This window comes from Apteryx mantelli, chromosome 23, assembly GCF_036417845.1.
Source record: "Apteryx mantelli isolate bAptMan1 chromosome 23, bAptMan1.hap1, whole genome shotgun sequence".
NCBI lineage: Eukaryota > Metazoa > Chordata > Aves > Apterygiformes > Apterygidae > Apteryx > Apteryx mantelli.
The window spans coordinates 2,080,480-2,097,823 of record NC_090000.1 but is presented as its reverse complement, the minus strand read 5'-3'; the positions used below and the strand labels follow the sequence as shown (position 1 = coordinate 2,097,823).

Genomic DNA, 17,344 nt, shown 5'->3' with positions numbered 1-17,344 from the left:
ACACTGAGGCCCCGTAAACATTTCCCTGTGTTCTGTCTCCCAGCAGGGCAAGCCTTACTGCAGAGTCCAGGCTTCATTTCCAGACATGATGCTTGTCCTCACGCCAGCTGGCAGTGCCAAAGTCATTCTGTAGACCCTTTTCCCTTGGGAGGGGAAGGAGAAGTGTGGAGGGGAACAGGAGCCCTTTACTGTTTCAGTTGGGTATACGCTACAGTAGAAGAGTTTTCTTTGGTTTGCTTTCCAGGCTGTAGCCCAACAGAGATGTGAGAAGTCCCACTGAATTTATCTTTTCAGGCCAATTGTACCACATGTCTCTAGAATAAAGTGCTGGTTATAACATGAGGCTGCTAGCAAGAAGGTGTGATTCCTGTAAATTTCCATGCTTACCCACCTCAGCATAGCCGGAGTTGAGTCACAGCTAGTCCCAACTCACCTTCTTTTAACTATAATGCCTTCTTTTCTTCTCTTTTGGTCTCTAAAGCCAGCACTAGCCCCACATCAGGCCTTGGGACTGCTGCCATTGTAGGCATCCTCATTGTCATCTTTGTGCTGCTCCTGGTGGCTGTGGATGTCACCTGCTACTTCCTGAACAAGTGTGGCCTGCTGATGTGCATTGCTGTCAACTTATGCGGGAAATCTGGCCCAGGAGCCAAGGGCAAAGACATGGAGGAGGGCAAAGCCGCCTTCTCGTGAGTACTGTCATTGCTTCCTTCCTCTCAGTCCTTCTGTTGATCACTGTGTCCCTTCAGCCTGAAGTGGTCCCATGGTACCTTTTGGCACACCTAATCCAGAAGAGGTTGAACCTGTGGTCCATCCCTGTCCTGGAAACTTACGCTTCTAAAGGCATCTCTTCAATTCTGGGGGGAAAAAAAGTGTTTCATGAGAGTTATGGTTGCCTCATCTCTGGAAAAAGGGTAGTGAAAAGGTTTGGGGCTACCCTGGTTCTGCTTTATATTTCTGGGCAGGGGTTTCTTCAGGCATTTCTTTTTTTCTGTCCCATTCCTGTTAGAGGCCAGCAAATGGCTGACCCAAATGCTGGATGCTACAGTGCTCTTTTGTGCTGTAGATAACAATTGGAAGGGGGAGTGACAAAAAACTAAGCTGCTGTTCAGGCCAGCCTGTTTCTGTCAATGTCACCATCTATTTGAGGCATGGCTTTGCTGGAGGATATCTAGTGTGAACAGGAACCAATCTCCATGCAATTCCCTTGTTACAGGAAAGATGAGTCCAAGGAGCCTATTGTGGAGGTGCGGACTGAAGAGGAGCGAACCCCCAACCACGATGGGGGAAAACATACAGAGCCCAATGAGACCACACCACTGACGGAGCCAGAGTATGTTGATATTAGGCAATCTTAGCACAGGGTCGACACAGTGTCCTCAGTTGCCTTAATCCCTCATCTCTCATGTACATGATTCAGGGCAGGAAGAGAGGAGAAAATTTCCACACCCAATTTCTGACATAGCAGTGAGGAAATCCCTCCTGTCTTCCCCCAAACTTAGTGACTCTTCTATTTCCAGCACTGTAAGGGAAAGAAGGAGAATGAAGGACTGCTGCTTGGAAGGCCTGCCTCTGCCAGTTCTGTCCAGAGTGTAGATCAGACCTGTCCTGGTTCGTTTAAAGGAATCAAGAGCAAAAGCAGCCCCAAGCTGAAACTGACTCCTGGCCGAGCTCTTCTCTAGTGTGCCAGATGAGTGTAAGAACACCCCGTTGTGACAGCACCTGTCTGCGCTGATAGCAATAGCGTGGCTATGCTCTGGATGCTGAGGGAGGCATGGCAAGTCCGATTATTCCTTGAGATGGGAGAAGCTTGAGAGCTATGTACAGGGTTTTTTTATGTCAGAGAACTTGTTCAGAATTTGGGTCTGTGTATCTATGCTAGCTGGGATTGGCAGGGTGTGAGTATTGCCCAGGGTCCACATTAAGCCCTTTCCTAAACTGCTACAATTCTAGTACCCTCTGGGTACCTATTCCACAGCTTCTGGGATAATAATGGGAAGAGCTGTTGAAATGCTGTGGGGTAGCAGCTGACAGAGAAGTTGAGCCATTTCTGTGTGTTTGCACCATCTCTGGCACAAAGCCGACTCCAACTGACCTGCGTTATCTTGAGCTGGTTATGACATGAACTGGAAAAGAGCTCATCCTAATCAGTTTTTAGATTATTGGAACCATTCTGTCGTGTAGAAGCAAGATGCATTACGAAGCTTCCATGGGCACTGACAACGTTCTTTTGTAAGTTGAACCATTCACCACAGGTTTAACTTTCAATTCTTGAAGAAGACATAATTCCTTAAGGGGTTAATATTTGGCTCAGGTTTGGTGTTGATGGCACAAGTTGGGGTCCTTTCTTCCTTCAGTGGAACCATCACAGTGGTGAGGCGGTCAGATTAGCAGTAGGACTCACTAGTAACATGACTCTGCTGGAAATCTCTGTGAGGTGAGAGGAGAGAGGAAAGAGGAAGCCACGTCCACAAGCAGCACTGAAATACAGATGTGCAGCACTGTGGAATATTTGGATTTATATTCTTGTATTTTTCTTGGAGTGTCTTACCAGTGTTTTAATTCTATTATCCTCCTCTATGGAGGTTTTCCCTCAGTTAATAAGCCTGAGGTGGTGGTCTCGGGCATGCTGGTTTCTCACTCAACCATTTCCTTTCTAGCCTCACATTCCCATACTTGTTAAGACAGGCAGTACTATATCATGGCTGCTAAAGCAAGGTTACACTGTCCTGTTACTGATTGTCCTAAAGTAACCCCTGTTCCAGCTAGTACAACAGACAGATATGAATCTGCTCAGAAGGGTAGAAGACATCATCTCAAAGCTGCATGTGTGTGTATATATATACATATATTATGTGTGTGTCTGAGAAAGAGTTACATACTGTGTGGCTTAATGAAGGCCTTAGACCTGCAGGCAGAAGGCAGGGGCAAGACGAGGAACTGGCTTCAGGGTCCTACATTGGGACCGTGTTCTGTAGTGAGACATGGCACAGGGCTGCAAGCCTGAGGAATGAGGAGAAAGGTTCATTGTGAGGTTAGGTGTAAGAGACCAAGGAGGGAAGTTGGACTAAAAGAGAAGAGTCTTTTTACAAGTTGCCAGTTGGGGTTAAGTTTGGCCAAGACTTCCACCAAAATCTATGTGAACAAGCCATTCCTTATAGGATGTGTCCTCTTTGCTCTTCCTACTCTTCCTGGTTGCTTTTTGATCTCCCCAGCCAGCACCTGTTACCCATTGCACATTTGACTTCTGAAGGGTTTCTCCTCCTTTGCCTCCATGTTCTCTGTGTGTGTTGTAACCACACGCCATGCTGCTGCTGCTGTGCCACCCACCTGCCTTCTCGCACTTATGTTCTGTTCCCCTTTCCCCTGCTGTCATTTATGGGCTTCATTGTCTCTATTTCTCTTCTACTCCTGTCCTCTTCACAGGCACCCCGCTGATACCGCAGCTACCGTTGAGGACATGCTGCCTTCTGTAACCACGGGCACCACTAACTCTGACACTATCACTGAAACCTTTGCCACTGCTCAGAACAGCCCCACCAGCGAGACCACTACACTGACCTCCAGTATTGCCCTGCCAGCCACGGCCATTCCTGACTCAAACTCCATGTCGCCTAGCCAGCCCACTCCAGCCAAAGGGGCAGCTGCCTCAGTCTCTTCACCACCACCCTCCTCCACCCCCAAGGTGGCCCCCCTTGTTGATCTCAGTGATACCCCAAGCTCTACTCCAGCTACTAATAATTTGTCTTCAAGTGTCCTGGCCAACCAAGGCGCAGTGCTCAGCCCTAGCGCTGTTGCTAACATGGCTGAGACCTCCAAAGTGGCACCTGGTAACAAGTCAGCTGCCCCAACCCCTGCAAACCTCGCTAGCCCTCCAGCTCCATCAGAGCCCAAGCAGGAGGTCTCAAGCACCAAGATCCCCGAAAAGGAAGCTGTACAGCCCAGTGCAGTGAAGAGCCCGACAGAGACAGCCAAGAACCCAAGCAATCTGAAGAGCGAGGCTGCTTCAGGCAGCACAATCCCCTCCCAGAATGAGGACTTAAAAATGGACGAAGGGACCTTCAAGACACCAGACATTGATCTTGCAAAGGATGTTTTTGCAGCTCTTGGCACTACTACTCCTGCCAGTGTGACTAGCGGGCAAGCTCATGAGCTTGCTTCTTCCACTGCAGACAGCTCTGTACCTGCTGCACCTGCAAAGACCGAGTATGGCTGCCTTTAATCTTCTGTTGGTTGTGTGCTGTCTCTTGTGCCCTAGTGCTTGTGCTGTGTTCTTGTTGGATGTTCTCTTAACTAATCTCATTGTTTCCTTAGCAAACTAACTCATCTGTGAACCCACTAGGCAGGGCTTGGCTTTAAAAGTCTGGGAGGAAAGCAGGAATAGGTTGCATCAGGGCAGCAGAGAAAAGGCAATTCCAGGCATTTATCATTAATGTGTTATTCTTTAGATTTCTTTCCAGCTTTGTCCAATCCTAGATTCTTCTTCTGTGAAAGAGATCAGAAACAGTTCAGTTTGGTGCAAAGAAAGTGCTGTTCTCAGAGGCACTAAGTTCCTTCAGTTCACTGAGCACCATCACCCAACTCAATTTCTTAACATAACAGTTGGAGCCATTCAGTACTTACTTCACTGTGTGGCAGAGCAGAAGCTAGCCTCATGTGAAACGCAGAAGCACCGTACTTCTCTGGATTTGTCCCTAAACTAGCACAAGGGTAAGGCAATGTGATCCTGTCAGAGAGGGGAAGCAGTCAGCATCACGGTTGGGTAAGGATAACTTGGTAGTGTGTCATTCTGGTGTAGCAGGAATGAGTCTCCATCCACTGTGCTGGGTCTCCTTTTTACACAGCTGATTTATTTGGAGAGCATCAGCATGCTCCTAGGCAGGACAGCTCTAGAGGTCCTTTGGAACCATATGCCATCTGGAGAGGATGCATTTTCCTTAGCCATGACCAGTCTGCACTTTGTGTTTGGCAGGAGACATTGCAACTAGATAATGAAAGCAGCATTAACTGCTCACCCAGGTAACTGAACAGAGGGTCCCCAGCTGTTATGCAGATGTTGAACGTGAATGCTCTCACTGTGTTAGTTTGGACAGCAGTTGATGATAGCCATGAAAGCAAAAGCTTGGAAAATGCTGACTGAAAGTGCTTAGACCACTCTTTATGGCACAAGTACTTAAGTTTGCCGTTCCTTCTGGCTTCCTATTTGGATACCATGTTTTGACAGAGGCAGGATCACATGGAAGGAGTATCTCTTCTCTCCTGCCTGAACAGGGTCTGTGCTTTAACAAAGGAAAGACTCCTGAAAGAGCAGCTCAGAATTCTTGTGGGAGCAGCTCCCCAAAACACAAAGTTGAGTCTGCACTGCATCTTTGGCTTTTGTAAAGGGTTCTGAGTGCTATCTCAGCTAGACTGCTGCTGAGAACCTAACTAGCTGTTCTAAAGCCAGGTTTAAAGCTCCCTCAGATATATCTCAGCTATGCTACAGCAACCACAGTGGAGATATGTCCTTTCACAGCTTTGGTTAGAACTTTTTCCATCGTCAATTGTCCAGGAAAATTACCCTATGCTGGAAGCTTTATATTTAATCCAAAATAAAGCATGGGCCTTGATTCTCTGGACTGACACTGTGATTATAACGAATAGAATGTCTAATAGAGGATTGTGGCCTGGTATTGAACTGAAGGAAGCTAGGAAATGATTTGCCCATAGCAAGGAAGCGTTTCAACTGAATGAATATAGCTTGGTATGCACCATGTAAAATGAGTTTGTGGTATGGTGAAATGCAGAGCTGCACTCTTTCTGCCCTCTGTCCAAATCAGAGAATTCCCAGAATCAAAAGGACTATGAGAAAACCTCAGAAAGGATGGCTTTAGCCACAAGAGTGTTTTATTGTAAAGCCATCAATAACAACTGCCAAGTTGGTGCCACAGTGAACAAAACAGTAGTAGTGAAACAAAGCCCCAGAAATCTCCTAGTTAGCTAGACCCTCAAGTGGATGTAACAGGGGTACTAGGAATGTGTGAGTAGTGTCCGAGACCAGCAGGTTACTTCCATCTCTGATTAAATCATTTTGCACCCAGCCAGCTCATTGTCAGTTGATCTTAGCAGCCTCTGCTGATGGAAACAAAGTATTTGTCCTTTCTTTCACCACCCCTGAGCCAGGAGTTTTCTGTCAGGAGAGAAAGGGAGGAAAAACAAAGGCACTTACTAGACTTTGCTGAGATTTATCCTCATGGTAGGTTTAAATAGAAGAGCTTTAAGCACAAGAAATGATAGCTTATTGGGAAATAGGAAACAGTGAGTCTGCTATTTCATTTCCCAATAGTCTTTCTAATTGGTGTAAATTGGAGTAGTCCTGTAGCTTCTCTTGTTTGGCTTGATGCTATTGTGAATTCCAAGAATTTCAGTACAACCACCTTTTACCTAGGAACCTGTGCTGCACATTTGCTTCCCTTGGTGCGAATCAGTATTTCAAGTGTGGGCTCAGATTCACCTCACCTGCTAGGCAGGATAAATTAGGACTGCAGTCATTCCAGACTGACTTTGTGGCTTATGAGATGAGGTAAGCACTTGGAGAGGAGGCTTTGTCTGCCTAAAACCAGATCTGCCTTGTGTGGCACATTCCGTGACTGCGAAGGGAACATAGGACAAATAAGCTTCTCTGATTCTTCAGTAAAGTGCCTAAAGTCAGGCTGATGAGTGAGCTTTAGTCTGTGAAGATGTTGACCTGCCTTAGACCTGTGAAAATAGGTTAGACAAATTGCACTTCTGCTTTGTTGCTCTTCCTGCTACATAGTGTGAAATTCTGAGAGTGGCTTCCTATAGGAAAAAAGATCTACTGCTAAAAAGTCTGTGTCTGCAGTCTCTCTTAATTGGACATTTGAGTCACATAAATGAGTGATTGGTAAAATTAAATTCCTTGCAACTGCGGGTGTTTTTCCTTTTGCTCCTGTGGCATTTCACACCACAGCATGCTTCTTGTCTCTGCTGCTTCCTGAGACCTCTTCTTCTTGCTGTGTTAACTCAGGGCAGAAGGAAAATGAAGCAAGATTTCCCTAGAGCTAAACAAAGCTGGGGTGGGGTGGGGAGGTTGATTTTACTTTTGTTGCATTTATCATTTTGCTTTATCAAGGAGATACCTCTGAGTGTTTCCAGAACGTACTCTTTCCTTATCCCCAGTTCATCTCATTTAAAAAGAGATATGCCAGTAGATAAACTTTTTCTCTGTCTCTAAACTGTGCTGTTTTGGTGATTATTCTACAGGAAAGTCCCAGTAGAAGACAAATCTGAAGTGCAAGCGACGGAAACTAAGACACCTCCAGCAGAAGTCAAGACGGTTCCCAACGAAGCCACACAAACAAATGAAAATGAGAGCAAAGCATGATTAGCAACAGATGAAAACAAATGACAGAACAACTTCACCGGAGCATTTAAAACACAAAACACACCACACATCTCATTCCTCTAGTGTCTTTTGCCTTTTTTTAAAAAACAAACAAAACAGAAAATGCATAAATGGGGGGGAATCTCTCTTTTTCTTTTTTTTAAATTTCTAGAAAGGTTCTATTTGTTGTGCACTTGCTTTTAAGGAGTAATACATTTTAAAAACAGGGTTAAACCCACAACCAAATCAGGGCTCAGCTGACCCTGTGTATATTAAAATAAGCAAAATTGCAAATACCAGTTACAGCATGGTTAGGAAGCTCAAAATCAACTAGTCTCATACAAAAAGAAAGAAAAAAAAGACCCTGTTCTTTCCTTGGTTAGTATAGTAGATATAACCACTTGTACAACTTGGTACAGCTGGTACTTAATGAACAAAGTCCACAATTTATTTTTATACTTTTCAGTCAAGTTTGAAATATGTAAAGCCTCATAAATAAGTTATAATTTCTGTTCACCTTGTATTTGTTCAGTATGCAAAGTGTCTTGTGCTCTTTGTGACTGAATCCTGTTCTCCACGTTAGATGTTTATTTGGTTGGTTTTTTTAGGAAGAATGCCAAAATTGCAGCTTCGGGGATATATTTCAATTTGCAGTATTCAGACTCTACGTTTCTTTAAATTTTATGTTAATTTTTTGCCAACTTTTGTTCTTTCCAGTGTTTACAATTGACAATTTTTTTTTAACTTTTGTTGTGTTTAAATATATGTGTAAAATAGCTGCCTTTTTTAAGTAAATACGGTCTATAGATACTAGGTTAGTAGCATGCTTGCTTTGCAAAGGGAGACATTTTTAAATATGGATGTTTACAGTAGTTGTTTCCCCTTTATCTTTTTTTAATTATTATTATTATTATTATTATTATTATTTCTTACTGGAGTAAGAAGAAAAGTAATGCTGTTTTTTTTCTTTTTTTTTTTTTTTTTGGTGGGTATTCAAACCACTTATCACAAATCAAGGTCTTTATCCAGCAATCCACATATACACACCCTTAACTTTGAACAGGAGAGTTGCTGGTGAGAGTCCTTATGCTTAAAGTTAGCAAAAGTTTAAGTCCCTTGCTGGACTTGGGCCTGACTGCATAAGAGAAATATAATCTCTGCTTTTCTAAGACATTCTACCCTTTTCTTCATGGAACTCTCCCAGAGCTTTGACAAGCAGAAGGGAGATTGTACAGTTAGGGCTGGTCTGGTCTGGTCTAGTCTCAGGTGTTTGACTGTATCAGTTCTCCCCTAGTAGGTCAGTAGATACCATTTACTTTGACCCTAAAAAGCAGGTTTAAAAGGAAAGAGTTTATTTGCTTCAGGAAAATCATGTCTTCTTTTGAGGAGTGGTACACCAAAAAAGGAGTGTCCTTCCTTCATGTGGGTCAAATTTATGAGCACAAGAGTCATGCCGCATACAACACCCCTCCTGAAAAGACAGCTCCATCATGTGTGTTGTCATCTGTATGTGCTCTGCAGAATCAAAGCCTTGAGATTGAGAGCTTGGAAATTATTGCAGACTCTCATTGATTTCACTGTTCTTTGGATCATGTCTTTGACAGTCAGAAAAGGAGATTGATGTAGGATGCACGTTATCATTATGTTGGGGAGCTTATCAGTGACAGTTATCATTTGAAGTCGCGGAGTAACACTGAGATTTTGGGTTGAGAAAGGAGGCTTGAGCGAGGGAAAAGTAGAGGTAAGTAGGAGAAGACCAGCCCATTGTATAGAGATGTTCCTTCTTTTGGGGGTTGTTTTGGGAGTTTGTGGTTTTTTCTCTTTTCTCTTTTGTTTTCTTTTTTTTATTCTACTTTAGATCTGCAAGCTTGTGCACTGTGGGTGCGTGACTATTTTAGTGTGAAACGTGTTTTTTGTCATAGTATTGAAATAAATAATAAAAGCTTCAACATAGTTTGGATGTGGAAGGTGTAGCGGATAGTTCAGTTTTGAAAAAATTATTCAGGAAAAAAATAAAGAGAACAACTCTTATGTGGAACAGAAGCCTTTAAATGAAAAATCAAACCGAGCTGACTCTGGCATCCATTCCGTTGTGCTAAGGTAACGAACAGAAGGATGATGGGGGGCAGGGCGACTGTAGTCTGGCTCAGATACATTGAGCCACTCGCATCAGTGTATTCTTCTAATTATGCAGTCTTTAACAGTGACATCACTAGATTGTAATTTCAAACTGTGAAAAATAATGGTCTTGTCATTTGCTAAGTGTGGGGTTTTTTGCATTTTTTCCTCAGCTCCTGGGGATGGAAATGGAGGATGACTGTATTTATAGGCACAGACACTCATGCAGTACCCATCCTGAACAGGCCATCAGTGCAGGTTGGGTTTTCAATTCAAAGCCTTGTGTCAAATTTTGCCCTTGCTTGACCCATCACAGCAGTGTCAGTGTAACTAGGGGGAAATTTGGCCCATGGTCCTTAGGAATTTTTTTTCTAAGAAAGCAGTCCATAAACGTGGCACAAAAAGCTACGATGGTCTACAGTTGGGGAAAGTGCTTGGGATAGCAGAGGACTAGTGGGCACACAGTGTGTACCTCCATTCCTGGGGATGACCACTACAATTTGTTCATCATTTCTGTGAAGTTGTTGACTGGTTTTGTCAACTGTATGTTATACCTCATGAGTTATTACCCACTGAGAGCTGAGCAGCAGATAGGAAACAAATGCTGCAAAATGCTAATGACCAGAAGCATCTGCAGTGACCTTGGTCAGCACCTGCCAGGTGAAAATTGGGGTAACTGTTACCTGTATTGACATTTCTTTCTTAAAAGGTAACCAGCTCAAGGCCCGATCCAACACCCAGCCACATCATTAGAAAGTACTTTGCTGACTGCAGTGGGTTTGTGTCAAGATTCATGGAGTGTCATTCCAAAGCAGAAGTGAACCCTGTGGTTGCCTGAACGCTGGGAGTGTCCATCCAACTCCTTTTTAATGCCCACCTGACACCTCCCAATACCCAGTCCTTGTAGATTAACTCTCAAGAGTGTTTTTATACTTGCCCGTAGTGGAGAAAAATTTGTTTTAATTTAGAAATATCCCACTTCCAAGATAGCTTAGGCTTCATTGCTTTTATTTAAACCTATGAAGAGGGACCAACCTGATGCCGTTTACGCTGTATACGTTTATATATGTATCCATGACATACATATATATATCTATATGGCAACTCAGACTGATTAGCTTCTAGTTGTGGAGTGATTACATTTCATGCTGCACCATACGTAAGATGATGAGATAATAGTGCATCCAGTTGTTCAGCTTTTAGAGTGGAGTTTTATTTTCACACTTTTCTATGGAGCCTTCAAACCCCAGATTTTCACACTAGGCTGTTTTGATAGTTGTTCTCAGACCCTCCATTGACATCCTTACCCAGCATTCCCTACTTTTGGGGGCCTTCTATCTTGTTAAAAAAACAAAAAAACAAAAAATCTTTTTACCGAGTGAAACATCAATTCCACCTTTATTCCCATTCTCACCGGTGTAAATACTGATACTAACTGAGGATTTTGACTTTGCATTCTGTCAGAATACTGTGTTCAAATAAAAATTACAAAAAAAGCTCATGCCTAAAGTCTGCCCTTTTTTACATAGCCTTCTATGTCCTGCGTCCAAACATGGGGTCCCAGGCCTGTAGTTGTGCATGTGCTTAACTCAGAAGAGCAGTCCTGTTGTGGCATGCCCACAGTATGAGATGAGCACATGCCTGAGGCTCTAGGCGGTGGGTATACAGGGACCTGCAACTATCTGCACAGTCGTGTTGGTGAATCAGTCACGCTGCATGATTCAAGCTAATACATCTCTAAACGGTAGCAGTGGGCTACTGTAGCCCCTTTGCAAACTTGTAGTGTTCAGAAAGAGTACCTGACAGCACATGACTCCACTGATTAGCTATTCAAGTGGTGTGAAGTGGTGAAGAATTTCTTGATACAATAATATCCTATAGAAAAATGGCTGTTTGAAATATAGACTACCTGCTGTGCTCTCTGGTTTTCAAGACCTGAATACTTTGTTCTGCATCAGCAATTTTCCTTTGTCTAAGTCCCAGCCCTCACAGAGACAACAAAAGTGGCTATCCAAAGGCCACACTGTGCTTTCACTTGGATGAAAGTTTTAACATCCATGGCCAATTTGAGTTTATGGTCTGACCTTCCACTGTTTACCCTTTGCCAGAGCAGCTTTGCGTGGCTTCTGCTATGGACTTCTCCATATTTCACATACTGATGAGCTCATCTGTGAACTTGCTTTTGCAGCCAGGGGAGAAACAGTCACTTCTGGAATTCACAAGCAACAACGGGGTGTTTCTGAATTCACCCACCTATTCAGATTTGTTACCTCCAAGTAATTAAAAGAGACAGATGGATTGTTTGCAAGTCATGTTAAATATCAGACAAGTTTTATTCTATTTAAGCAAAAAGTTGCATTCTTGGCTGCAAAAAATTAATTCATTGTTTAATCTACTTTCAGCACTTCATAGCAGCTGACACATGATACGATACCTGAGTGCATTTTCCTTCTCTGCTTTTTTGCCAGTTTCAAGGAATCCTATGGTCATGGTAATCTCTCATTGTCCTCTTCTAAGGACACTATGTCACTGACCCATTGTCTGTGGCTGTGTTCACATACACTGACACATTTAATAATGGCAACTACTGAGACTATTTCATATTGTATCCCTAACTAGAGATTCCTGATGAGATACTTTAAATGTAAAATCACGAAGTAGGTATTTGGAAATCACTTTGAGAATTTTCAGGCTTGCAGAAAGGTTGCAGCCTGGGCTGGACAGAGCAATACAATCCCTTCTGAGAGGAGCTTCAGATCAAGTTTGTAGTAGACTGCATTATGGCTTTCAGAAAAGAAGCTCTAAATTTGCATGAGATGAAAAAGTTGGTTTGGGTTCTGCTTAATGGCATGGAGTAGCATGCTATGCAGAGCACAGAGAAGTCAGATTCTGTCAGATTCTATTAGATTCTGTAAGAATCTGTCACAATCTGTCAGATTCTCTCAGATTATATCAGATTCTGTCAAAATCTGTCAGATTCTCTCAGATTATATCAGATTCTATCAGATTCTGTCAAAATCTGTCAGATTCTATTAGATTCTGTCAGAATCTGTCAGATTCTGTCAGAATCTGTCAGATTTTATTATTCTGCCAGCTTCTGTCAAAATCTGTCAGATTCTATTAGATTCTGTCAGATTCTCTCAAAATCTGTCAGATTCTGTTAGATTCTGTCAAAATCTGTCAGATTCTGTCACATTCTGTCACGTTCTGTCAAAATATGACAGATTCTGTCAGATTTTATCAGATTCTGTCAGATTTTATTAGATTCTGCCAGCTTCTGTCAAAATCTGTCAGATTCTATTAGATTCTGTCAGATTCTCTCAAAATCTGTCAGATTCTGTTAGATTCTGTCAAAATCTGTCAGAATCTGTCAAATCTGTCAGATTCTGTCACATTCTGTCACGTTCTGTCAAAATATGACAGATTCTGTCAGATTTTATTAGTTTCTGTCAGATTCTGTCAGTCTGTTCAGATTCTGCCAGATTCTGTCAGATTCTGTCAAAATCTGTAAAAATTTGTCAGATTCTGTCAGATTCTGACATTCTGTCACGTTATGTCAAAATTGTCAGATTCTCTCATTTTATTAGATTCTGACAGAATCACGTTTGTCAAAATCTGTCAGATTTTGTCAGAATCTGTCAAATTCTGTTAGATTCTGTCAAAATCTGTCACATTCTGTCAAAATACGACAGATTCTGACAGACTGACAGATTCTGTCGGATTCTATCATTCTGTCACATTCTGTCAGAATATGACAGATTCTGACAGACTGACAAATTTTGTCAGAATCTGTCACATTCTGTCAAAATCTTTCAGATTCTGTCAGATTCTCTCAGACTGACAGATTCTGTCAGATTTTATTAGATTCTGTCAGATTCTGTCAAAATCTGTCAGATTCTGTCAGGTTCTGTCACATTCTGTTCAAAATATGTCAGATTCTGTCAGATTCTGTCAAAATCTGTCAGATTCTATTACATTCTGTCAAAATCTGTCAGATTCTGACAGATTCTGTGAGATTCTATCAGATTCTATTAGATTCTGTCACATTCTGTCACATTCTGTCAGAATATGACAGATTCTGACAGACTGACAAATTTTGTCAGAATCTGTCACATTCTGTCAGATTCTGTCAAAATCTGTCACATTCTGTCAGATTCTATTAGATTCTGTCAAAATCTGTCACATTCTGTCAGATTCTGACAGATTCTGTCAGATTTTGTTAGATTCTCTCAAAATCTGTCAGATTCTGTCACATTCTGTCAGATTCTGTCAAAAACTGTCAGATTGACAGAATCTGTCATGTTCTGTCAAAATCTGTCAGAGTCTGTCAGATTCTGTCAGATTTTATTAGATTTTGTCAGATTCTGTCAGATTCTCTCCAATTCCATAACATTCTGTCAAAATCTGTCAGATTCTGCCAGATTCTGTTAGATTCTGTCAGGTTAAGTCTTCATGAGTTGTGCTTTTTTTTGTTGGATATAATAGCATTTGCTTAGCACTAGTAGCTAAATTTACTGAAGTCTTAAGTCCATAGATCGCTGAACTTTTGCCCAAATTGTTTGAGCCAGTTTGAACAACGAGAGAACGAGGAGATAAGAAAGTAAGAAAACAGCTTCAACACTGATCAGTGAGTACCGTAACCTCGCCTGGAGACAATGGGGAAACCAGCCAAGAGCAAAGTAACTACTACTTGTTGAGCAATCATTGGTGCAACAAATCGGAGAATGGACAAAGAACTTAACCTGTAGGGGTATAAATACTCAGGGAAATTTCTGTTCAGGGTCCCTCTGAGGAGGCACTCAACTCGAGCTGTAATACTAGTAAAACCATCTTATAAAGAAGTATTTTGTATCTTTTGAATAAAGCGGAAACCTAGAGTCAAACCCTGTTAAGGACGCTGGATTGAACAGTTCCCTAGCAGTTTCACCATGAGATGCTAAAGCATGGACACCAACACATGAAGAACTGGCTTGTATCTGGACAACCCTGAGGAACACCAGCAGCACCTGTCCTTTCCCAGAGGATGGAGTGGAGCTGATCCACTGACCTAGACCCGAAAGGCTCCAGTCTCTATTTCCACTTCTCTTTTCACTCTCCACCTTTGTTTCCACCTGGTGTCTCTTTCAGAACAACACCCAGCCCATAATTCACTCTGTACTTCATAAATATTTATTAGCTGGGAGAAACACGGTGAGTTCAGGTACTTTCATGCACAGTAACGAATCACTTGGTATTCTAGGTTTGTAGCTTAGATGTCACATCATAAAGCAGAGGGGCGGAAATGATTAAAACTCACAGAAAGGGAAGAGGAGTAAAATAGATGTGTGAAAGGAGAGGCATGGATCTATTAATGGGCAAAACAGATGAAAAAACATTCTAGCAATTTATCATCCCCTTTTTGGCACTACAAACGTTGTGCACAATTAGAAAAGTCCTGCACGCTTTTGTGCTGAGCAGCACTCAGACACCAAAGCACAAATGGGCTCCACGTTGAGAATTAATGCTGACAGTTCAGCTGGGGAAGCAGACAAGCACAGGACTGTTAATCCCTCCTTGGCAAATGATACAGCAGCAGTGGGAAACAACCAACTGGGCTTGAGACTGAGAAAACCATTAGGACGTGCTTTGTGTGACAGCCCTGTCTGAGCTGAGGCTGGATGCACAGACTGTGTTTTGAACCGCAAGTCTCATGCACCCTGGCGGGGTCGCACAGCGTAGATGAGGGCTGGGCGCTCCCAGAAAGGGCAGCTGGCTCACAGAGTGTGGAAGGCTTCAGAGACGCTTCTCTGGGCCATCGCATGCTGTACTGGAGATAGCCAGCCCTTGCATTTCCTTTCCTGGGGGTTCATCCACTCGAACAGATAACATGCCCACAGTAAAGCTGGGTTAATAGCTGGGAATTGGCCAGCACACACAATGTACAAGCCTTGCCAGCAGGAAGCCATGCAAGCTGACTTTGGGACATAGGCAACAAATCAGGAAAAGGCCTGAAATAACAAGTTTTGGGGATCTGGCCAGGTGCTTTTTGTGCTGGTGGATGGTGCCACCCTCTGGCTGTCTCACGACAGAGCGCATTTCTCACACTGCGAAGGGCTGCACTGGCACTGGGGGAGACATGAAGCTTCCCTTGGCACCAGACACCGAAGCCCTGCAGGCCTGAAAACCCACCTCCGGTGCAAACTCTGCGTGTGCAAGCACCCACTGGCACCTCCCTGGCCCGCCGAGACAGCTGGCCAGCTTGAGAGTCAGTTGCGTAGATGGGAGGCAAACCATGGCCTCATGCTCCTGGTCCCTGGAGAGACCACTCTCTAGAGAGGTTTGCACATCACCCATGGCAGTTTCCACCTAAGAGACTTTACTGACAGCACCTCTGTTTCCCTGTAACCAGGTTATTTTCTCTGCTTCTCAGGTGGGTTTTGCAGCCTGTATTGCAGTCAGAGTCATCACAGCTGCGCTGCTACAGCCTCAAAATGGCTACTTCAAAGCTTGTTTTAAATATGCCTCCACAGGAGCCTCAGGATGGTGAAGCCAGGTCAGTTACTTAACCAAAGACAATCTGAGAGCACAGAGAAAACAGCAGTTGTTGCTGTCAGGTGGGCCTCTTCGACCCACTGACCCAGTTACTTGGGGGGACTGGGGAAGCGGTCAAAGAAGTGCTGGTTTTGAATGACTTAAGGCTTTGACTCTCAGCTGATTCCAGTCTTTCTCCTTCCCAGAATAAGACTTAGAAAATCCTAGTCTTTAAAGGGTATTTTTAAAGAAATCCAAGTCTGCTATGAAAATCACAACAGCAGGGGCCACAGGATATTGCTATGGATGAGCATTCATGTGTCCTCCACTGGGCTCCCTCTCCCAGGTGGTAGTTCTGCTAAACTTCAGTTCAGCTACATCTTTATTTTGACCAAAGAGGCCCGTTTCATTCATTTTTGCCAGTGCTACCCCATTTCTGTCCCCTTAGTATAAGCAGAGGGAGACTCTAGGCATTTAAAATGACAGACTGAAAGGCTCTTAAATGCTCCTTGGAGAAATGATACACCAGTGCCTCTGCTGACGTGCTCCCTGCTGTTTGCTTCCAGCAGGGCAGCCTGCCTCCTCACTCTGGCAAATCAAACCCAGATGTGTGTTTTGATAAAACAACAAGCAGGAGGGAGGGGCAGCAGGAGATACCAGTTCTGGTTTGCATACAGTCTGGCTGCAAGGCAAAGGCTGGCCTGTTTAGCAGAGAGAAAAGGACCATAACTCAGCAGGAGTGGGGGATCGGTGAAGAATTTGTCTGGGATCTCAAGCCAGAAATTATAGAGGGAAAAACTGAGTGAAGAGTGTGGATGTCTACCAGCTCTCAATAGGAGCCTCTCTGCTGTGCTGAAGATAAGTTTCCCATGGCTCACCTGTGAGCTCTTTGGTAAAGGGGCACCCTGCAGCCTCTGCTGGGCCGGCTATCCTGCTGCAATAGGAACATAAACATATGTTGCAAATATAAGACTATTTCTTCCTGTAGCAGCATAAAGGCCATTCAAACGTGATCTGCAAAAGGACAGGTGGGAATGCCCTTTCTCTAGGGCTGCTTTCACCTTGTGCTGAGGATTTGCCAGTGTCTGTGTTCAGTAAATCACCATGTTAAGCTGCACATGTAGGCACTTAATTTTCTACCCAGGTACTTAAATTATGTAAGCAGTAATCGTGTAAAGGTGTGTGTGAGGTCTGTGCATCTGTGAGCAAGGCTAGATGTTCAGGTGCTAACGCAGCACACTGCCCACGCCTGCTCCTTGTTGAGGATTAGCATCCCATTTGCAGGGATCAAAGTTTCTCCAGACTGCAAAGTGAGGAGCCGTGTTGCACAGC

General features: G+C 43.5%; 1 protein-coding gene across 1 annotated transcript in view; it reads left to right on the top strand.

Moving 5' to 3' along the window:
* NCAM1 (neural cell adhesion molecule 1) overlaps positions 1–11,000 on the top strand; it is a 161,941-nt gene extending 150,941 nt beyond the window's left edge. Inside the window, exons 16-19 of the mRNA XM_067310090.1 lie at positions 482–689; positions 1,217–1,333; positions 3,427–4,206; positions 7,264–11,000. Coding sequence (XP_067166191.1) covers positions 482–689; positions 1,217–1,333; positions 3,427–4,206; positions 7,264–7,384 — 1,226 coding nt within the window. The 3' untranslated portion in view covers positions 7,385–11,000. The remainder of the gene's footprint in view (positions 1–481; positions 690–1,216; positions 1,334–3,426; positions 4,207–7,263) is intronic.
* The last annotated feature ends 6,344 nt before the right edge of the window (positions 11,001–17,344 follow it).